At 37.1% G+C, this 24,335-nt stretch overlaps 3 protein-coding genes across 4 annotated transcripts in view; 2 read left to right on the top strand and 1 right to left on the bottom strand.

The window, feature by feature from the left end:
• LOC115226337 (zinc finger protein 271-like) overlaps positions 1-24,335 on the top strand; it is a 478,512-nt gene that overhangs the window by 19,411 nt on the left and 434,766 nt on the right. The gene's annotated exons all lie outside the window — the stretch shown is intronic.
• The window catches only part of LOC115226522 (gastrula zinc finger protein XlCGF17.1-like), a 371,227-nt gene that overhangs the window by 161,560 nt on the left and 185,332 nt on the right, over positions 1-24,335 (bottom strand). The gene's annotated exons all lie outside the window — the stretch shown is intronic.
• Positions 1-24,335, top strand: part of LOC115226546 (zinc finger protein 271-like) — a 53,749-nt gene that overhangs the window by 26,750 nt on the left and 2,664 nt on the right. Inside the window, exons 4-6 of one of the 2 annotated variants that reach the window (XM_036515239.1) lie at positions 2,601-2,665; positions 3,002-3,104; positions 17,757-17,805. In XM_036515239.1, coding sequence (XP_036371132.1) covers positions 2,601-2,665; positions 3,002-3,104; positions 17,757-17,805 — 217 coding nt within the window. Of the gene's footprint in view, positions 1-2,600; positions 2,666-3,001; positions 3,105-17,485; positions 17,616-17,756; positions 17,806-24,335 lie in introns of both variants that reach the window. The other variant, XM_036515238.1, reaches the window with a different exon arrangement.

The following is a 24,335-nucleotide window of genomic DNA, read 5'->3' as shown; positions in this document are numbered from 1 at the left end:
TGACATGACACTTATGAGAGATATCAGTGTAAAGTTATCCCTTGGTAATCTGATAATAGATTTCAAATTAGCCCTGGGGCAAGCCTACTTACCACACAGCCACCCTCCCTCCGTCCATCCTTTCTTGAAAATTGAAAATTATAAGGTAGAGAGAGGTCCCTACATCGTAGGAGAAAAAAAAAGTACGGAATAAAATTGTAAAAACATAAAATAATATGATTTCAGTTTTGGGAGATAGAATGATTTTTGGGTCGTAATTTCACAAGAATATTAACAGCGAATAATATTAGGTTGTCCCAAAAGTTCGTAAACACTTGCGAAAATTGAATTTTTACTCGCCAAGTACTAACAAGAACAACAAAAATTATTCCTCAAAATAAAGACCATTATTTTCCAAGACTTTCTACGAACTTTTGGGACAACCTTATAATAAAAAATATCAGGATCTTTTCACTTTGACCGGCAGATTTTTAAGATAATTTCTTTGTAACTAAACACTTTTAAACTTCGTATACTCTCTTTTTTTCTTTACTCTTTTTACTCGTTTCAGTCATTTGAGTGCGGCCATGCTGGAGCACCGCTTTTAGTCGAGCAAATCGACCCCGGGACTTATTCTTTGTAAGCCCAGTACTTATTCTATCGGTCTCTTTTGCTGAACCGCTAAGTAACGGGGACGTAAACACACCAACATTTGTTGTCAAGCAATGCTAGGGGGACAAACACGCACACACATACATACATATATATTCATATATACGACAGGTTTCTTTCAGTTTCCGTCTACCAAGTCCACTCACAAGGCATTGGTCGGCCCGGGGCTATAGCAGAAGACACTTGCCCAAGATGCCATGCAGTGAGACTGAAACCGGAACCATGTGGTTGGTTAGCAAGCTACTTACCACACAGCCACTCCTGCGCCTACTGGTAGTGTGTTACATAAAACGTCTTTTTCTCTTGGCTTTCTTGAGAAAATTCTGTAGTTTGTAACCTATTTGTTGTTTAATTTCTTGCATTTCAGCAATTTCAACCAATCAATGACGTCTACTGAGGTGAATACAATTTCTGCCGGAAACATTTTCTGGCGGTGTCACATAATATTATACGATGTGAAAGTGTAGCTGTGGTTTACAAATATGTAAGCTACACACAAGATTCTTAGATGTAAATTTTAATACATGGAAAAGTTCAGTTGTTCAGGTAAATGTTTGTAAGGTTTATCTCTATAAAAATGTTTTAAATTTTGCACTGTTGAATCTGTGTTTTGAAAGCAGCCACTATATCTTAAACTGTTGTTTCTTTATTTTTTCAGAATATCAGATGACATTGGCATAACAGATGATGCATTCTCAATATTTATCATCTTTTGAAACACAAAGAAAATGATATACAAAGCAGATATACAACTCTTTCTATAAATATGATTTGCATTTTACTGATTAGATTACTGAGATGAGTTTGTATACTGAGTAAACATTTGAATACATCCATGTAAGTGTTGCTAGAGAAAGGAAACAGTGGACAGAAATACAGAAGTGGTAGTATTTCTAAGATTAAACAAGGAGAAATACAAGGAAAGGATACTTATATTGTGAACTGAGAAAAATAATAATGGAAAAGAGTAAGAAGCTTAAAGAATTGATTTCCCATGAAGACAAGATAAAAGAGAAACAAAAGTTGTCATATGACTGTGATGTCTGTGGTAAATCATTCTCTCAAAATGGCAACTTAACTAGACACAAACGTATTCATACAGGAGAGAAACCATATCAGTGTGATATCTGTGGTAAATCATTCTCTCGAAATAGCCACTTAAATGAACACAAACATATTCATACAGGAGAAAAATCATATCAGTGTGACATCTGTGGTAAATCATTCGTCGAATTTCAAAAATTAACTTTACATAAACATATTCATTCAGAAGAGAAGCCATATAATTGTGATGTCTGTGGTAAATCATTCTCTCGAAATAGTTATTTAATTTTGCACAAACGTGTTCATACAGGGGAGAGACCACATCATTGTGATATCTGTGGTAAATCATTCTCTCGCAGTAGTAACTTAATTTCTCACAAATATACTCACACAGGAGAAAGACCATATCACTGTGCTATCTGTGGTAAATCATTCTCTTACAGTAGTCACTTAAGTACACATAAACGTATTCATACTGGAGAAAGACCATATCAATGTGACATTTGTGGCAAATCATTCTCGAAGAGTGATAAGGTAACTACACACAAACGTATTCATACAGGGGAGAAGCCATATCATTGTGATATTTGTGGTAAATCATTCTCTCGAAATAGTCACTTAACCACACACATACGTATTCATACAGGGGAGAAACCATATCATTGTGATATTTGTGGTAAACTATTCACTAACAGTAGTGAGATAACTACACACAAACGCATTCATACAGGAGAGAGACCATATCATTGTGATATCTGTGGTAAATCATTCATTGTTGGTAGTTCTTTAACTTATCATAAACGTATTCATACAGGAGAGAGACCATATCATTGTGATATCTGTGGTAAATCATTTACTATTGGTAGCGCTTTGACTTATCACAAACGTCTTCATTCTGGAGAGAGCCCATATCATTGTGATATCTGTGGTAAATCATTCTCTTACAATAGTAACTTAACTGCACACAAACATAGTCATACCGGAGAGAAACCATATGATTGTGATGTCTGTGGTAAATCATTCTCTGAAAATAGTGCTTTAACCAAACACAGACGTATTCATACAGGAGAGAAGCCATACCATTGTGATATCTGTGGTAAATCATTCTCTCAAAATAGTGCTTTGACTTATCATAAACGTGTTCATTCAGGAGAGAGACCATATCATTGTGATATTTGTGGTAAATCATTCTCTTACAATAGTACCTTAACTGCACACAAACATATTCATACAGGAGAGAAGCGATATCATTGTGATATCTGTGGTAAATCATTCTTTGAAAATAGTGCTTTAATGAAACACAGACGTATTCATACAGGAGAGAAACCATATCAGTGTGATATCTGTGACAAATCATTCACTGTCAAGAGTGCTTTAACTTCACACAAACGTCTTCATTCAGGAGAGAGGCCATATCAGTGTGATATCTGTGACAAATCATTCACTATCAGCAGTTCTTTAACTGTACACAGACGTATTCATACAGGTGAGAGACCATATCATTGTGATATCTGTGGTAAATCCTTCAATAAGAGTAATACTTTAACTAAACATAAGCGTATTCACACAGGTGAAAAGCCATTTCACTGTGAAATCTGTGGCAAATCATTCACTGAAAATGGCAGTTTAACTACACACAAACGTGTTCATACAGGAGAGCGACCATATCATTGTGATATCTGTGGTAAATCATTCTCTAACAGTAGTCACTTAATTGTACATAAACGTATTCATACAGGCGAGAAGCCTTATCACTGTGATATCTGTGGCAAATCATTCAATGAAAGTGGTAAACTAATTATACACAAACGTATTCATACAGGGGAGAGAGCATAGCATTATGATATCTGTGGTAAATCTTTTACATCATTCTCTGTAAATAGGAGCTTAACTAGACACAAGTGTATTCACATGCGAGAGAAACCATACCAAAGTGATGTCAGCTAAATCATTGTCTGACTATCGTGCCTTGACTTCACACAAACGTATTCTTACAAAGGTAAAGCCATTTCACTGATAAATCATTCAGTGAAAATAGTAAATTAACTGTATACAAATGTATTCATACAGGGGAGAAAGGAAAAGGCTAATTTGCATGGCTTCTTTTGTAAACTTCTTTTTCTTTTTAATATTCATGTTTGTCTCCATTGAACCAAATAAAGGAACCCCCTCCCCATTGATAAATCTAAATAACAAAGTGAAATCAGTGATAAAAAATCAACAGATGGAGAAGGACCTTCTGCTACCATGTTCTTAATCATAAAATTAACCTCTGTCTATATATATATTTATACCCTCTTAGTAATGTTGGCAAATGGAATAAGTACAAAAATGTACATTGTCCATTCAATTAAAAAAATTGTATATGTGGCTGAAGATTGTGTTTTAAAACTGATGTAATACTTGCATTGTTTAATAAAATGAAGTAGCATGAAACAATTGTACTACACTACCTTGGATATCCTTGTTGCTTATTTTGATTATAATCACCCCATTTGATTTATATGGATAATACCATACCAAATTCTGGTGCCTTTAACTTAAGTACCATATTCATCTGAATCTAAATTTTGCTGAACTTCTATATATATATATATAAAATATGAATTAGAGATAAAACCACTATTATGCAACTATATAATTATAGTTATATTATTTGTTATTTATGTATTGGTTTATGTCTATCACTGTTTGAATTGCATAATGGTGGTTTTATCTCTAATTCATATTTTATATATTTATACTGTCAAATTTGATTTAATACTAAATTGAATTTTTCCAGTAAGTTTGGAGCTATACTCCCTAATATTATTATTATTATATATATAGGATCTTTTTGGTTTGAACAGCAGTTTTTAGCATAATTTCTTGTTAACTAAAAAATTTTAAACTTCGTATACTGGTAGAATGTGTTTATAAAACATCTTTTTCTACTGGTTTTATTGAGAAAATTCTGATTTTTGTTTTTCTGCAATTTCAACCAATCACTGACGTCTATTGAGGTAAAAAAAACATTCTGTGCCGTATGAATATGTCCCTCATTTAAGTGGGTTTATTTACATTTGTGAAGAAAAAAATATACCCTTCCCCCTAACCCTAAAACAGATTGAAATGCAATAGATCGATACTAGGGTCATAATTATGGGTGACAATTTCATATGACACCACTAGAAAAAACTGCCGTTCAAACCGAAAAAATCCTATATGGATATATATGTATATATAGGCGTAGGAGTGGCTGTGTGGTAAGTAGCTTGCTTACCAACCACATGGTCCCGGGTTCAGTCCCACTCCGTGGCACCTTGGGCAAGTGTCTTCTACTATAGCCTCGGGCCGACCAAAGCCTTGTGAGTGGATTTGGTAGACGGAAACTGAAAGAAGCCCGTCGTATATATGTATGTTTGTGTGCCTGTGTTTGTCCCCCCAACATTGCTTGACAACCGATAGTGGTATGTTTACATCCCCGTAACTTAGCAGTTCGGCAAAAGGGACCGATAGAATAAGTCCTGGGGTAGATTTGCTCGACTATAGGCGGTGCTCCAGCATGGCCGCAGTCAAATGACTGAAACAAGTAAAAGAGTATGTGTGTGTGTGTGTGTGTATGTATGCATGAGAATGAGAGGGAGACAGACAGAGAAACGCTATATCTACCATTTCATGTCACACTGAATATTTTCCCCATAACTTATTGAAATCTATATGTATAAAACTGTAGTTGTGTGAGTGTCTGTCCCCTTCGATTTAGATTCCTTACTACTCCCACATTTTGCGGTGCAGTTTAACCAAATTCGGGTATCTTATAGTCGTGATTCATATCGAGCCCGTCTGGGTATTAGCGCGCGTCTACGATTTTAAAAATAATTTAACATCCTTTTTTATTCCATTTTAATGCATAATTTTTCGTGTGTCGATGGCGGCGGAGTTGGCGTCCATGGTCACACCTGCACCTGTTTTCTTCTCCCCCTTCTTCCCTCCCTCGTGAAGCTGTGGGGGAAGGGAGTGTAAGGAAATCAACGTCGTAAAGCGTTGTCAAGGAGACCAGCGTTCTTTTAGAACAACGACTTCATGGCTTGAAGACACCAAAACAGAAATGGCTAAGAAAGCCCGAATTGGCATCTATAAAGGAAGTAACTCTCTAAAAATGCTTATATAGTTATTTCCCTTACAAACCCGAGCAACGCCGGGCGATACTGCTAGTTTTATATAATATTAATGAAATTTTGAAGAAATAAATTTTCCAGACATATTTAGTAATATGATAATAACATTGAAAATAAATAAAAATTAAGTAAAAGAAGAAAAATGTCAATTTATTGAAGGTTGCTGTTCCAAATGGACAACAATGTGACCTGGGTAAATGTTTAAAAAGCTTAGCTTTAAAAACAAAATAAATTGTTTTTAAGTTTTCTCATCATTATTTTTTTCTAAAATAAAATGTGTGAAAAATCTCGAGCATTACTGAGATATTCCAACTTTATGAGAGCCTATCATTCCGAAAGTCTGTGTCAGTCCGTCTGTCTGTCTACGTACATAAGTACGTACATACATACATACATACATACATACATACATACATACACACACACACACATACATACATACATACACACACGTACATGCATGCATACATACACACACACATACATGCATGCATGCATACATACATACATACATACACACACATACATACATACATACATACACACATACATACATGCATACATACATACACACACATACATACACATACATGCATGCATACATACATACATACATACATATATACATAAATACGTGTGTGTGTCTGTATGTATCTCTGCGTATTGTGTGTGTATATACGCATAGATATAGAGATATAAGCGAATACATACATACATACGTACGTACTTAGATTTATACATATATGTATATATACATATTTATGTATATACATATTCACACAAACTAATCTCTGTTGGTATTCGAGATACTTTCTTCCATTTTGCAGTTTCATGAAACAGTTCATCGAAATAAAAATCACTTTACACAAACTTAATTGGCGCTCATTTTTCTCAATAAAATGCTGCAAGTCTTCTCGATATGAGATCGTAAATAAAGCTGTGTAGGGTTTATACTCATGAAAAAACAAAAACAAAAAATCCCTTTGAAATGAGAAGGAACGAAAATTTGAGAAATTCTGGAAAAGAAGAAGAATAAAATAAAAGGCTTACCTTAATTATTTGTTGCCTCTTTCCTCGGTCGACATTTGAAAATCTTTGCAAGTTTTGAGAAGATGTCGTCTGCTCTGAAAGTCACGTGACACTTAACTCGCGCCTTCCCCTCCCACTTCCACTTCTATTCTCACTCCCACTTCCACTCTGTCCCTTACACGGCGTCCTCATCGGAATTAGATTCCGGAATAACAGAATGTCGACAAATGTTTAACGTTTTATTGTTTTTGTAAAATAGCGTGTAAAAAGGAGACTAAGTCTCTTGAAGTATTTGTATTATACACACATACATGCACACGTGTGCATGTAGTATATATATATATGCATAAGATATATTATGTGTATATATACATATACACAAGCCCGTTTTGTGTGTATATATATATATATATATATATATATATATATATATATATATATGTGTGTGTGTGTGTGTGTGTTTGTACTCACACCCTCGCTTGACAACCGATGCTGGTATGTTTACGTCCCCGTAACTTACTTATTCGGGATCTTTTCACTTTGACCGGCAGATTTTTAAAATAATTTCCACTTTTAAACTTCGTATACTGGTTGAATGTGTTCCATAAAACATCTTTTTCTCTTGGCTTTATTGAGAAAATTCTGTAGTTTGTAAGCTATTTGTTGTTAAATTTCTTGCATTTCGGCAACCAATTGAAATTATATATGTATGTATATATATACATATATACATACACACACACACACACACATATATATATATATATATATGCATATATACATACTTTCAAAATGTGACCACGTGTATACCGTTGGCGATTTTTTTCCCCCTCTGTCTTCCCTTCTCCTATGTTTCCGACGAAGAGCTCCGCTCGAAACGTTAAACTCTCCTTCTTGAACGTCCAATAATACTATATTTGTTCCATGTCCTCGCATTGTTGTGTTTTTTGTGCTTTCTTGTTTAGATTAACTATACATACATACATATATATATATATATATATATATATATATATATATATATATATATATATATATATATATATATATATATACATATACACACACACACATATATATAAATATATATATATATATATATATAAATTTCATTTTGGTATTTATTTTGTTTGTAAGATTAAAAATGGCTGAAGATTAGTATCACGCTTGAAACTCTCGGAGCAGCGACGAATTTGAATCAAACTGCTTCAATCCATACATGTAACTCCCAATAAATGTATTGAGTTCCCATCTTTCGTTCGTGCACTCACTTGTATATACGTGTAAATACAATTTTGATGCATCCTCGTATATATAAAGATGAGAATGTCTGTCTGTGTGAATCCCTAAAACTTGAGAACTATACAACCAATTTCATTCAAATTTTACACATGCCTTACTTAGGGTTCATGTAGTGGCATAGGCCAATAAGATTTTTAACTTGTTGCTTAATGCGAGCCCAGAGCAATATCATATCTCCTCCACTATTTCAGTATTACGTGTCAAAAGTGAAACAATAACATCACTCTATTGTAATGTCAGATATTTTCACTTTAATACTGAAACTATTATCTCACTTATATACAGGCATACACATATATAATAGATACATACATATATCATCATCATCATCATCGTTTAACGTCCGCTTTCCATGCTAGCATGGGTTGGACGGTTCAACTAGGAAGCCAAAAGGCTGCACCAGGCCCAGTCTGATCTGGCAGTGTTTCTACAGCTGGATGCCCTTCCTAACGCCAACCACTCCATGGGTGTAGTGGGTGCTTTTTACGTGCCACCTGCACAGGTGCTAGACGAGGCTGGCAAACGGCCACGGTCGGATGGTGCTTTTTACGTATATATATATATAATATATATCTCTATATATATAAACGGCAGTTTGTCTGTGTGTGTTTCTGTGTGTCTGTTTGGTTGTACCCTCACCCTGACCACGGCTTTCAACCGATTCTGATGAAACTTGACACACACATAGCCCAATGTCATAATTCAAAACTAACGCAGCGAAAATTTTGAAAAGTTCCCCCAGTTCTGAAAAAATCGATAAATTCGACATGGGGTCGAGAATTAGAAACACAAACCACAGACTGTCTAGGGGGCGCAACTCCACCTTTTTAACTCTCAAAAAAAAAATTTACCATCATTGTTATCCCATATTTTGGCTATAACTATCTAAAAATGCTTTATAGTTATTTCCCTTACAAACCCGAGCAACGCCGGGCGATACTGCTAGTAATTAATAATATCAGGGTAATAAAGATTTTAGAAATTTTTACTACTAGTGGCCTAGCATATAGAAAAATTAGTCAATAGACTATATATTATTCATACAAAATACACATTAAGAGGTATCCATCATGCTAGAAGGAACAGCTAAATGCCAAACCTTTAATTAGGGATAAAATCTCAAAGGGAATGAAAAATAAAACCATTTTCCATGGTCCAGGGAATAGATGGTAGATGTTTTTATGGAATTAGGAAGAGAGTTGGCCTAGATATGATGCAGTTTGGTTTTGTGCCTGGAACAAGCACTACTGATGCTATCTTCCTAGTAAGGCAACTTCTGGAGAAGAATTTAGCAACAGAGAAACCTTTGTATTTGGCTTCTGTCAACATGGAGAAAGCCATTGACATCTGGTATCAAAGTGCCTTGGAGTTAGTTGCAGATCAGACAAATTCCTAATTCTTTTCCTTAGCTAAACTGATATTCTCTGTGTCCAAGTCATTCCCTATCTCTAATTATGTGTCACACTATTTTCACTCAGCTCACATAACCTATGCATTCACCTTTGCTGCTTTTGTATTGTATTGTCAAACTGTCCAACCCATGCCAGCATGGAAAGCAGATGTTAAATGACAACAACGATGTTTCCTATCATAGAAGCAAGGTAATACTTCCTTTTATAATTTCTGTATTTATTGCTAATACAATAACTGCACAGTGATATTATCGCTTCAGTTTGCAACAACTTACCTCCAACGACAAATTAAACAAATCTTTTCTCATTTCCAAATGCTCATAAGGAATATATATATATAAAATTACAAAGTGAGATAGAGGTTATGAGTGTAACCCACTATGGGATATCATTTATCCAATATACTGCTAGTGAAGTACCCAGAAAGGCTAATACATAAATGCTAAGAATTGCAATGCAATTAATTCATTTATTGTATTATATGGGCGAAGGTAAAATGTTTTACCTCAAATTCATAATACAAAATAAGAAAATGGAGGAATAGATTTCTTTCAATCATCAACTACTAGATAATACCAGTTCATATAATTAGTTAATAAATTATATGAATTGGTATTATCTAGTAGTTGATGATTGAAAGAAATCTATTCCTCCATTTTCTTATTTTGTATATATATATATATATATATATATATATATTATATACTAGCAGTATTGCCCGGCGTTGTTCGGGTTTGTAAGGGAAATAACTATATAAGCATTTTTAGAGAGTTATAGCCAAAAAAATAGCAAAAAAATGCATTAAAAATGGAAAAAAATGATGGTAAATTTTTTTTTAAATTGTTGACTCATCGTAGACATTTTTAGAGAGTTACTTCCCTTATATAATAGCGAAAAAATGCATTAAAATGGAAAAAATGATGGTAAATTTTTTTTTAAATCATAGACTCATCGTAGACGCGCACTAATACCCAGAAGGGCTCAATATGAATCACAACTATAAGATACCCGGTTTTGGTTAAACTGCACCGCAAAATGTGGGAGTAGTTAGGAATCTAAATCGTAGGAGACAGACACACAACCTTACTTTTATATATAAAGATATATCAATGTTCTGAAAAAAATTGTTTTATGAGGAGTCATGATGAATAAAGCCTGTAAGCATATTCACTAGTTGTCGCTTGTCTATATTTCACTTCTTTTTCTGAAGTAATTGATGCTTATGATACCTGAAAATATTATCTTCTTTGATATTGAGAAGGTTACAGATAGGTTTCAAAACAACAAATTCAAAGTCAAGAAGAAATTACTTTTATTAAAAATACTACATTGGTGTGTTATCTCATCAATGGAGATATAGTTGTAGTGATATAAAATATGGAATGGAAGCACTCCGTCGGTTACGACGACGAGGGTTCCGGTTGATCCGAATCAACGGAACAGCCTGCTCGTGAAATTAACGTGTAAGTGGCTGAGCACTCCACAGACACGTATACCCTTAACGTAGTTCTCGGGGATATTCAGCGTGACACAGAGAGTGACAAGGCCGGCCCTTTCAAATACAGGTACAACAGAAACAGGAAGTAAGAGTGAGAGAAAGTTGTGGTGAAAGAGTACAGCAGGGATCACCACCATCCCCTGCCGGAGCCTCGTGGAGCTTTAGGTGTTTTCACTCAATAAACACTCACAACGCCCGGTCTGGTAATCGAAACCGCGATCCTATGACCGCGAGTCCGCTGCCCCCTATAAAATATAGTGTTGGGAGGCTGTTATCAAACTCCTTTCTCATCTAAAAACACTAGCAGTTATAGATGTCTTTATTCTTACTTTCTGCAAAAGAAATTTTGAGAGTAAACCATATCCTGGCAGACTGTAAAAAGTAAGCAAAGGGGTTGGCATCAGTAAATGTCAAACAAGCTAAAAAATGGGAGACACATTGAGTGGATTTGTTACTGGCATGGCTAAAAGGCACATGGTTAACCTTATACATGAGTAGATATATGTTTATTTAACTTACGATTTTCGGAGAAAGATTTACCACAGATATCACAATGATATGGCTTCTCTCCTGTATGAATGCGTTTGTGTAAAGTTAAGGCACTACTTACAGAGAATGATTTACTACAGATATCACAGGCATATGGCTTTTCACCTGTATGGATACGTTTGTGAGAAATTAAGTTACTACTTGCAGAGAATGATTTACCACAGATATCACAATGATGTGGTTTGTCACCTGTATGAATATGTTTGTGAGAAGTTAAGTTATAACTTTGTGAGAATGATTTACCACAGACATCACATTGAAATGGCTTCTCTCCTGTATGAATAACTTTGTGCCTAGTTAAATCACTGTTTGCAGAGAATGATTTACCACAGATATCACAGTGAAATGGCTTCTCTCCTGTATGAATATGCATGTGTTTACTTAAGTAACTACTTACAGAGAATGATTTACCACAGATATCACAGTGATATGGCTTTTTTACAGAATGAATGCGTTTGTGTTTAGTTAAAACACTACTTTCGGAGAATGATTTACTACAGATATCACAGTGATATGGCTTCTCTCCTGAATGAATGCGTTTGTGAGAAGTCAAGTGATAACTTCGAGAGAATGATTTACCACAGATATCACAGTGATATGGCTTCTCTCCCGTATGAACACGTTTGTGTGTAATTAAGACAGCACTTTGAGAGAATGATTTACCACAGATATCACAATGATATGGCTTCTCCCCAGTATGAATACGAATGTGCTTATTTAAGTCAATATTTTGAGAAAATGATTTGTCACAGACATTACAGCGATATGGCTTCTCTCCTGTATGAATACGTATGTGTATTGTTAGGGCAGTACTTCCAGAGAAAGATTTACCACAGACATCGCAACGATATGGCTTCTCTCCCCTTGTATGAATATGTTGGTGTTTAGTCAAGTTATCTTTTAGAGAGAATGTCTTTTCACAGATATCACAACCATAGGACAAATTACTTGTTTCTTTTATTATGTCTTCAGGTAAAATCGATTCCTCAAGTTTCTCACTTTCTTCCATAATTTTTCTTTTCAAATCTCTCTCTCTCACTATATATATATTTTCTTACAGTTTATGCCTTGCCAATATTTCAATCACTGTATTTCTGTCCAGTGTTACCTTTGTCTCAGAACTTTTTTCTCAATTTATTCAAGTTTAATTTGCACACAAATTCATTTTGTAGACGATCCAGTCAGAAACGCATCGAAATTTTGGCAATAATCACAGGTCCTAGAGCATATATTGCACTGGAATGCTATCATAAGTTTACAGAATTGGTATTATACATCTGCTTTCAATAGCATTTTCTTTGTCTTCAAAACACGATAAATATTTTGAAATATCTTCAGTTACCCCAATGTCATTTGATATGTCCTGAAACAATAAAGAAACAACAGTGTAAGATGCAGAAGCTACTTAAAAATTACAGATTCAACACATATATACATATCATACACAAACTCAGCATGAGAGATCATCATCATCATCATCATCATCATTTAACGTCCGTTCTCCATGCTAGCATGGGTTGGACTGTTCAACCGGGGATCTGGGAAGCCAGAAGGCTGCACCAGGCTCCAGTCTTATCTGGCAATGTTTCTACAGCTGGATGCCCTTCCTAACGCCAACCACTCCGTGAGTGTAGTGGGTGCTTTTTACGTGCCACCTGCACAGGTGCCAGGCGAGGCTGGCAACGGCCACGGTCGGATTGGTGTATTTTATGTGCCACCGGCACGGAAGCCAATACATAAATAAAGAGTGAGAGAAATATATAGAGTGGGTGAAAGTTAAACAACATAGCTTATTTTAGCATTTTTGTAGACATTTACGGAGTCCAGTGTGCTGGTTCTGTGTGCTACCTTCTCTTTATACCAGAGGTCATTGTTCACATAGATATTCCACAACTTAAACCAAATCAATTGCTATCTATCATTAATTTCACACTGTTGGTCCAGTGATTTTAGATATTAGCCTAGGAGGCTAAACCCAATTCACGAATTAAATATTTTGTACTACTCACCTCATATGACCACCAATACATTAACGAAACAATTGTCCTTAATGACAATCTTAGTGCCTGATCTAATTGGCAATCTCTTCCTACACGGCCTTCTACATTACCAAATAATACCTTCGCTAATTTTTTTTATCTTTCGCCAAATATATTTCTAAGCCACATAAAGGGCAGATACGTTCCTTATGCAAGAGCCCATGTCGTCTGCACCAATCAATTGCTTTCTCATTGTCCATTAAATTAGTAATCAAATCCGAACAATTTATGCTACTCACTGAGGGGAAATTCAGATTGAAATTGTAAATGTTAACACTGAATATAAACATAATGAAACTAAATCACATTTAAGGTAAAAACGAAAGTAAATCATATTTAAGCGGTCACGCTTAAGCGAAACGAAACAAAACAATATTTAAGGTAAAAACGAAAGTAAATCATATTTAAGCGGTCACGCTTAAACGAAACGAAACAAAACAATATTTAAGGTAAAAACGAAAGTAAATCATATTTAAGCGGTCACGCTTAAACGAAACGAAACAAAACAATATTTAAGGTAAAAACGAAAGTAAATCATATTTAAGCGGTCACGCTTAAACGAAACGAAACAAAACAATATTTAAGGTAAAAACGAAAGTAAATCATATTTAAGCTGCCACGCTTAAACGAAAAAGCGCCACCAAATCTCGCACAAATCATAGACATCTCTCTTCTATAGCTAGAAATAGCAGCCAAATCATAGACATCTCTCTTCTATAGCTAGAAATAGCAGCTAAGTCTTGCACACATCATAAACACGTCTCGTCCATAAAAGAGAAGCGAGACAGAGAATCGCCACGTCAGAAACCGAACGTCTACAATATTTAAGATAAAAGATGTAATATTTTCATTGTTTAATACTCACGGAAAAGTTTCGTAAAGGATAACGTTCTTATAAGTGCGCTTGTGGTAGCTGAGAAACGTATTAAAAGTTAATGAGAGGTAATTCATCCCACCAGCAATTAAAGTAATGTCAACAGGGAAACGGAAATATATCTAGTGCGCATGCGTCTGTTTTTACAAGACCCACGGCAGCGGATCTTTTCGGATTGAACAAGTCTTCATCCTCTGAAAGTATTATATATGAAAGAATGCGCATGCGCAATACTCGTACCTCCGTTTCTTGGCATCGGATGAGAAATGTCCTTCGCCTGAATTTCTCTTCTTCGTCTTTTAATTCATTTCTCAACCAACATAAACACCGTTTATAGTAACGCTGTCCATATCAAGCATTCACGTAAGTATTCAACAACGAAAATATTCAATCTTTTATCTTAAATATATGAGACGTTCGGTTTCTGACATGTTCATTCTTTGTGTCTCTTCGGCTCAAGGCTATAGTAGAAGACACCTGCCCAAGGTGCTATGCAGTAGGACTGGACCTGGAACCATGTGGTTGGGAAGCAACCACACCTACACCAACATATGTATATATGCAACACTTATGTAGACATCGCCACAGATGGAGGAAGCAGGTTAAGGAGGGGATCGACACTTTTGAGAGAGCACGTATCCAGCATGAGTGGAGACGCAATGGCCCAGTGGTTAGGGCAGCGGACTCGCGGTCATAGGATCGCGGTTTCGATTCCCAGACCGAGCGTTGTGAGTGTTTATTGAGCGAAAACACCTAAAAGCTCCACGAGGCTCCGGCAGGGGATGGTGGTGATCCCTGCTGTACTCTTTCACCACAACTTTCTCTCACTCTTACTTCCTGTTTCTGTTGTACCTGTATTTCAAAGGGCCGGCCTTGTCACTCTCTGTGTCACGCTGAATATCCCCGAGAACTGCGTTAAGGGTACACGTGTCTGTGGAGTGCTCAGCCACTTACACGTTAATTTCACGAGCAGGCTGTTCTGTTGATTCGGATCAACCGGAACCCTCGTCGTAGTAACCAACGGAGTGCTTCCATCCATCCAGCATGAAGAACTTAAGTGAGCTGTGCGAAAGCGCACGGCTTGTATAGTGAATGGGGAAAGCTTGGTCTGCAATGTTTGCAGTCGTGTATGCTTGTGAAGAGCAGGGCTCATTAGCCACCAACGGAGCCGCAAATGCAAAACATAAGTTAGTCCTAGAGAGCACAATGTTCCTGAAGGTCGGCAATGGTCTTCTTCGGTCACGAGTGGACGGCCATCATCATCACATCATCATATATATAAATATATATATACATATATATATATACATATATATATATATATATATATATATATATACATATATATACATATATATATATATATATATATATATATATAAAAGCACCAACCGATCGTGGCCGATGCCAGACCCCTCTGGCACCTGTGCAGGTGGCACGTGAAAAGCACCCACTACACTCGCGGAGTGGTTGGCGTTAGGGAGGGCATCCAGCTGTAGAAACACTGCCAGATCAGACTGGAGCCTGGAGCAGCCCCTGGCTCCCCAGACCCCGGTCGAACCGTCCAACCCGTGCTAGAGCGGAAAACGGACGTTAAACGATGATGATGATATATATATATATATATATATATATATATATATATATATATATATATATACAGGGTCTTGCAGATAAATGGAGACCAATTTTAAGCAGTTCACTTGGTGTGTTTAACTAAATCTTGCTTGCTTGAAAATCTAATCCTCATTTTCCTCTGTTGAATCTGTATTTTCAAAGTAGCCTCTATATCTTAGACTCTTGTTTCTTTATTATTTCAGAATATCAGATGACATCAGCAAAACAGAAGATATGTTCTCAACATTTATCATCTTTTTAAGACTGAAGGAAAAATTTTATACAGAGCAGATATATAAGACTAGTAGATACCCTGAGAAATATTTGTTCAAAAAAGCTGAGATTATTAGCAAAATTTCTGATCATCACTGATGGGAATGTCTACATAAGTGTTGCTATAGTAAGGTGACAGTGGGTAGAAATACGGGAGTGGAAGTATTTGTACAGATAAAAGATAACAAAAGCAAGAAGAATATATATACCTTGTGATTTGGGAAGAAAAATAATAGAAAAGAGTGAGACACTTAAAGAATTGGTTTCCCATGAAGCCATGATGAAAGATATGAGAAAGATGTCATATGACTGTGATGTCTGTAGAAAGTCGTTCTCTCAAAAATGTAACCTAACTACACACAAATACATTCATACAGGAGAGAAACCATATCAGTGTGATATCTGTGGTAAATCGTTTTCTCAGTGTAGTACTTTGACTTCACATAAACGTACGCATACTGGAGAGAAGCCATATCACTGTGACATCTGTGGTAAATCATTCACTCAAAGTGGTAAATTGATTGCACACAAACGTTTTCATTCCGGAGAGAAGCCATATCATTGCGATATTTGTGGTAAATTATTCTCGCAGAGTAATACTTTGACTTCCCACAAACGTACTCATACAGGAGAGAAGCCATATGACTGCGATATCTGTGGTAAATCATTCTCACAAAGTAATACCTTAACGTCACACAAACGTACTCATACAGGAGAAAAACCGTATCATTGTGATATCTGTGGTAAATCATTTGTTCAAAGTGGTAGATTAATTGCACACAAACGTACTCATACAGGAGAGAAGCCATATCATTGTGATATCTGTGGTAAATCATTCATTCAAAATGGTAAATTAATTGCACACATACGTACTCATACAGGAGAAAAGCCATATCATTGTGATATCTGTGGTAAATCATTTTCTAACAGTAGTGAGGTATCTGCACACAAACGTCTTCATTCAGGAGAGAAACCATATCATTGTGATATTTGTAGTAAACGATTCCCTCGAAAAAGTGCTTTATCTGCACATGTACGTATTCATACAGGAGAGAAGCCATTTCATTGTGATATCTGTGGTAAATCATTCTCTCAAAATAGTGACTTAACTAAACACAGACGTCTTCATTCAGGAGAGAAGCCGTATCACTGTGATGTCTGTGGTAAATCATTCTCTGACAGTAGTCATTTAACTGCACATGTACGTATTCATACAGGCGAAAGACCGTATCACTGTGATATCTGTGGTAAATCATTCTCTCAAAATAATGACTTAACTAAACACAGACGTCTTCATTCAGGAGAAAGACCATATCACTGTGATATCTGTGGTAAATCATTCTCTCAAAGTTATAGCGTAACTTCACACAAACGTACTCATACAGGAGAGAAGCCATATTATTGTAATGTCTGTGGTAAATCATTCACTAAATGTAGTAATTTAACTGCACACACATGTATTCAGAGAGAAGAGAAAGGAAAAGACTAATTTCTAATTGTTTCTTCTGTTGACTTCTTTTTCTTAATATTTCTGTTTTTCATGTAATGGAAATTACAATTCTGAAAATAAAGAATTTCCCAAAATTCCAGTTTTTTTATTTTGTCTTTCAAACCTTTTCACACAAGCCTCACTTCCATGCTCTTTTCATTTCCCATGATGTAGGGACCCCTATACTGAAACTTCTCCTCCTTCAACCCTACACATTGTTCTTTGTTGAATACCACTTCCCCAATTTACTATAAATTTTTTTTTTTTTTATTAGCCTTTAAATGCTTCTCAAATATGTTAATGGTAGCACAAGTCATGGCTTTTTCAAACACGGATGCAGTAAAGTTGTCAAATATATACATAAACAATGACCTGTACAAAATGGAAGAAACCACAATGGAAAAACTTGCTCCACTATGAAGATAACTTTGTTCCTATAGCGGAATCTTTACTAGAATTAGAGAATAAATGTCAGGTGTGGATGCCACATCTGGAAACAAGGGGCCTTAGAGTTAAGTTAGGAATTAACTCTAGCAATTACTAGTATGTAGGAAAACAGAAAAATCACTGATCTCTTCAAGGAGTATGGAAGGCATCAGATGTGGATGGAAGCACTCCATCGGTTACAACGACGAGGGTTCCGGTTGATCCGATCAATGGAACAGCCTGCTCGTGAAATTAACGTGTAAGTGGCTAAGCACTCCACAGACACGTAGTTCTCGGGGATATTCAGCATGACACAGAGAGTGACAAGGCCGGCCCCTTGAAATACAGGTACAACAGAAACAGGAAGTAAGAGTGAGAGAAAGTTGTGGTGAAAGAGTGCAGCAGGGATCACCACCATCCCCTGCCGGAGCCTCGTGCAGCTTTTAGGTGTTTTCGCTCAATAAACACTCACAACGCCCGGTCTGGGAATCGAAACCGCGAGTCCGCTGCCCTAAGCACTGGGCCATTGCGCCTCCTGGCATCAGATGTAGTGTACAAGTGAAGACTGTGCTGGCATGGTCATGCAATGCATATGGATGAGGAATGCTGCATAAAAAAAGTGCCTATCTTGCATTGTGAAAGGAAGCTGTGGACGAGGTTGATACAGGAAGATGTGAGACAAAGTGGTGAGAAATGATCTCTTCTGATGTTGAGACTTACAGAGGACATGATAAGGAGCTAAGACGTTCTGTGATTTGATATGAAACTTTCTTGAAATCAATATTTTTATATTTGGGAGGAGTCATCTATATATATAAAACTGTAGTTGTGTGAGTGTCTGTCCCCTTCGATTTAGATTCCTAACTACTCCCACATTTTGCGGTGCAGTTTAACCAAATTCGGGTATCTTATAGTCGTGATTCATATCGAGCCCTTCTGGGTATTAGCGCGCGTCTACGATGAGTCTACGATTTTAAAAATAATTTAACATCCTTTTTTATTCCATTTTAATGCATAATTTTTCGTGTGTCGATGGCGGCGGAGTTGGCGTCCATGGTCACACCTGCACCTGTTTGCTTCTCCCCCTTCTTCCCTCCCTCGTGAAGCTGTGGGGGAAGGGAGTGTAAGGAAATCAACGTCGTAAAGCGTTGTCAAGGAGACCAGCGTTCTTTTAGAACAACAACTTCATGGCTTGAAGACACCAAAACAGAAATGGCTAAGAAAGCCCGAATTGGCATCTATAAGGGAAGTAACTCTCTAAAAATGCTTATATAGTTATTTCCCTTACAAGCCCGAGCAGCGCCGGGCGATACTGCTAGTAATTAATAAAGCCTAATAATCACATCCACTAATTGTTGTTTATCTATGTTACTCTTTAAACTTTTGTTCAGAAAGTAATTGTTTGTGGAGGTGCAATGGCCCAGAGGTTAGGGCAGTGGATTTGTGGTCAGAAGATCGCGGTTTCGATTCCCAGACCGGGCGTTGTGTGTGCTTATTGAGCGAAAAAAACCTAAAAGTTCCACGAGGCTCCGGCAGGGGGTGGTGGCAACTCCTGTTGTACTCTTTCGCCACAACTTTCTCTCACTCTCTCTTCCTGTTTCTAGAGTAACGCTGCGATGGACTGGCATCCCGTCCAGCTGGTGGGGAACACATACGCCAGAGAAACCGGGCCTATGAGCCTGGCTAGGCTTGAAAAGGGCGAAGAAAAGAAATACTATATCAAACTAAGCTCACATCATCATCATCTTTAACAGGAGTGGCTGTGTGGTAAGTAGCTTGCTAACCAACCACATGGTTCCGGGTTCAATCCCACTGCGTGGCATCTTGGGCAAGTGTCTTCTGCTATAGCCCCGGGCCAACCAATGCCTTGTGAATGGATTTGGTAGACGGAAACTGAAAGAAGCCTGTCGTATATATGTGTATATATGTATGCATGTGTGTGTGTTTGTGTGTCTGTGTTTGTCCCCCTAGCATTGCTTGACAACCGATGCTGGTGTGTTTACGTCCCCGTCCCTTAGCGGTTCGGCAAAAAGAGACCAATAGAATAAGTACTGGGCTTACAAAAAGAATAAGTCCCGGGGTCGAGTTGCTCGACTAAAGGTGGTGCTCCAGCATGGCCGCAGTCAAATGACTGAAACAAGTAAAAGAGTAAAAAAAGAGAGAGTATGTCTCACAGCTCAAACCTTATACTAAATATTTTATCCAATCATTTCTCTCCAGAATGGCAACCTCTACACGGAATCACTTTTTCATCAGACATTAATTTACAGAAGTTGAAAAAAAGACATCATCTACATTCACATTAACAGTTTGGGAAAGCCAGCAGATGTTCTTTGAAAACCATTTTTTCTCTTGCTTGCACTATATAATAATACTAACAAGTATTTCTAACAAAGGCACAACGCAAGAAATTTTATAGGAGGATACAAGTACACAACTATATTGACCAAAACAATAATATGCCTAAATCGGTCTAGAGGGTGCGCGTGGAGTGTGGGTCATATTGTAAAAATTTGCGAAATATTTTTTCATAAAAGGATGCCCCAGCTTGTCGGAGGCTGTGATATAAATTGGGGAAAAAATCCTCGACACCAGTGCGTAACTGGTACTTAATTTATCGCCCCCGAAATGATGAAACATTGACCTCCCCACCCCATTTCTGGTTTATTTACCTTTTGTGTAAATTTGTTGCGGCAAGGGGCAAAACACAGAGGGGACAAAGCATGAGATACAAAAGTATTAAGTCGATTCTATCGACACCAGTGCGAACTCACGAACGTGTATGTATGCTTGTGTGCGTATGTATATCTCCGTTTGTATGTGTGTGTATGCTTATATATTAATTACTATGTGCATGTGCAAATGTATATGCATGTGTTAGAGAGAGAGTGACAGAGAGTGTGTGTGTGTGTGTGTGCAAGTGTACGTGTGTATGTATCTGAATATATGTGTGTGTGTGTGTATGCGGCGTGCGTTTGTTTATCAATATCGATAACGCAGCAAATGATTTGAGCTCAAATGCTGGCACTTCATTGGTTAAAATTCGAAGAATTAAACTACGTTAAACTTACAAATTACAATTTTCTCAAAAAAAGCCAAGTGAATATAATGTTTTCTTTTGACACATTCTACCAGTATACGAAGTTTCAAATTGTTTAGTTAACTATAAATTCCGCCCATCAAAAGGAAAAGATCCTTTTATTTTATTACCTTCAGAAACATAGAAATGTGAAGTAAAGTGTGTTGACGCTGCTCACCCTTTCATGACTTAATTTCTGATAAGTAGTCTGTTTCAATTAATTTTCAGAGCCACTTTAGCATACAGTATACGTGGCCATTTACGCTTTAGCATGGTATCTAACACTAATTCTAAACCATAGCTCTAACCCATAACGAGGCATGTCTAGGGAAGCACTCCGTCGGTTACGACGATGAGGGTTCCGGTTGATCCGAATCAACGGAACAGCCTGCTCGTGAAATTAACGTGTAAGTGGCTGAGCACTCCACAGACACGTGCACCCTTAACGTAGTTCTCGGGGATATTCAGCGTGACACAGAGAGTGACAAGGCCGGCCCATTGAAATACAGGTACAACAGAAACAGGAAGTAAGAGCGAGAGAAAGTTGTGGTGAAAGAGTACAGCAGGGATCACCACCATCCCCTGTGGAGCCACGTGGAGCTTTTAGGTGTTTTCGCTCAATAAACACTCACAACGCCCGGTCTGGGAATCGAAACCGCGATCCTATGACCGCGAGTCCGCTGCCCTAACCACTGGGCCATTGCGCCTCCACTAACGAGGCATGTACACGATGTAAATAAAAGGATAAACAAAGCAAACGGATAAAGATTAAATCAATTTTAATGAAGGATATTACACTAAGAAATGCACTGTAAGATTTCATGGCAGTACACACGAGTTCAGGTAAAGGACAAAGGAGGTAATAATCGGGTAGGTGTGCAACACATACCAAAGCAGGATACATTGAAAGATACAAGCAGAGATTACTCTTACTCTTTTACTTGTTTCAGTCATTTGACTGCGGCCATGCTGGAGTACCGCCTTTTAGTCAAGCAAATCGACCCCGGGACTTATTCTTTTGTAAGCCCAGTACTTATTCTATCGGTCTCTTTTGCCGAAACGCTAGGTAACGGGGACATAAACACACCAGCATCGGTTGTCAAGCAATGCTAGGGGGACAAACACACACACGCATATATATATATATATATATATATATATATATATATATATACATACGACGGGCTTCTTTCAGTTTCCGTCTACCAAATCCACTCACAAGGCTTTGGTCGGCCCGAGGCTATAGCAGAAGACACTTGCCCAAGGTGCCACGCAGTGGGACTGAACCCGGAACCATATCAATTTTAATGCAAGATGTTGAAATACACTAAGATTTCATGGCAGTACACACAGAGTTCAGGCTGTGGTATTCTTTCGATATGACTCGACAAAATCAAAACACTTCAATTCGGCTGTTTCCGTGAAAGCACGCGTCTGTGTTACGTCAGCTAACGAAATGGGAAGGAAGAGAAGAAAGCTAATGGGTTGTACGTGTGTGCTTGCTTGTTCTTGCCTCTGTGTGTGCCTGTTCTGCTTTTATGTCTTGCGGAATATAAATATAACGACAAGTACAAGCTCTTCTCCTCCTCCCATTTTTCAACTGACAGTTGGCAAGACACAGACACACGCTTTCACGGAAACAGCCGAACTGAAGTGTTCTAATTCTTTCGAGTCATACCGAAAGAATACTAGCTACTTAATTATTTAGTCAAATTAGGAAAATTTTCGACATATTTGTTGACCATTCACATTGTCAAATTCCTCCTCAAAATATTCATCCAAATTTCATAACTGTAGTAGCAAAATGTTTCTTTTCGGATGCACCTCTAAAATAAGAAGTAAAGTAGAAATTACATTTGGATATTTCCCAAAATCCATATCGATCCCCAATTTACCATTTAATCAGATGCAATAAATACAGAGAAATACTTTCAATCACAAGGCGTAAAGGGAGATAACAAGTCTTATCCCCTCAAAGTATTATATATGAAAGAATGCGCATGCGCAATACTCGTACCTCCGTTTCTTGGCATCGGATGAGAAATGTCCTTCGCCTGAATTTCTCTTCTTCGTCTTTTAATTCATTTCTCAACCAACATAAACACCGTTTATAGTAACGCTGTCCACATCAAGCATTCACGTAAGTATTCAACAACGAAAATATTCAATCTTTTATCTTAAATATATGAGACGTTCGGTTTCTGACATGTTTGATTCTTTGTGTCTCTTCTGTCTTTTATGGAAGAGAGATGTCCATGATTTATGCAAGATTTGGCTGCTATTTCTAACTATGGAAGAGAGATGTCCATGATTTATGCAAGATTTGGCTGCTATTTCTAGCTATGGAAGAGAAGTCGATGATTTATGCAAGATTTGGCTGCTATTTCTAGCTATGGAAGACAGATGTCCAGGATTTATGCAAGATTTAGCTGCTATTTCTAGCTATGGAAGAGAGATGTCCATCATTTTTGCAAGATTTGGCTGCTGTTTCTAGCTATGGAAGAGAGATGTCCATGATTTAAGCAAGATTTGGCTGCTATTTCTAGCTATGGAAGAGAGATATCCAGGATTTATGCAAGATTTGGCTGCTATTTCTAGCTATGGAAGAGAGATGTCCATGATTTGTGCGAGATTTGGCTGCTATTTCTAGCTATGGAAGAGAGATGTCCAAGATTTATGCAAGATTTGGCTGCTATTTCTAGCTATGGAAGAGAGATGTCCATGGTTTATGCAAGATTTGGCTGCTATTTCTAGCTATGGAAGAGAGATGTCCATGATTTGTACGAGATTTGGCTGCTATTTCTAGCTATGGAAGAGAGATGTCCATGATTTGTACTAGATTTGGCTGCTATTTCTAGCTATGGAAGAGAGATCTCCATGATTTGTACGAGAT

The sequence above is a fragment of the Octopus sinensis genome, linkage group LG30, assembly GCF_006345805.1.
Source record: "Octopus sinensis linkage group LG30, ASM634580v1, whole genome shotgun sequence".
Lineage (NCBI taxonomy): Eukaryota > Metazoa > Mollusca > Cephalopoda > Octopoda > Octopodidae > Octopus > Octopus sinensis.
The sequence above is the reverse complement of the archived record's forward strand: the minus strand, read 5'-3'. Positions and strand labels throughout refer to the sequence as shown.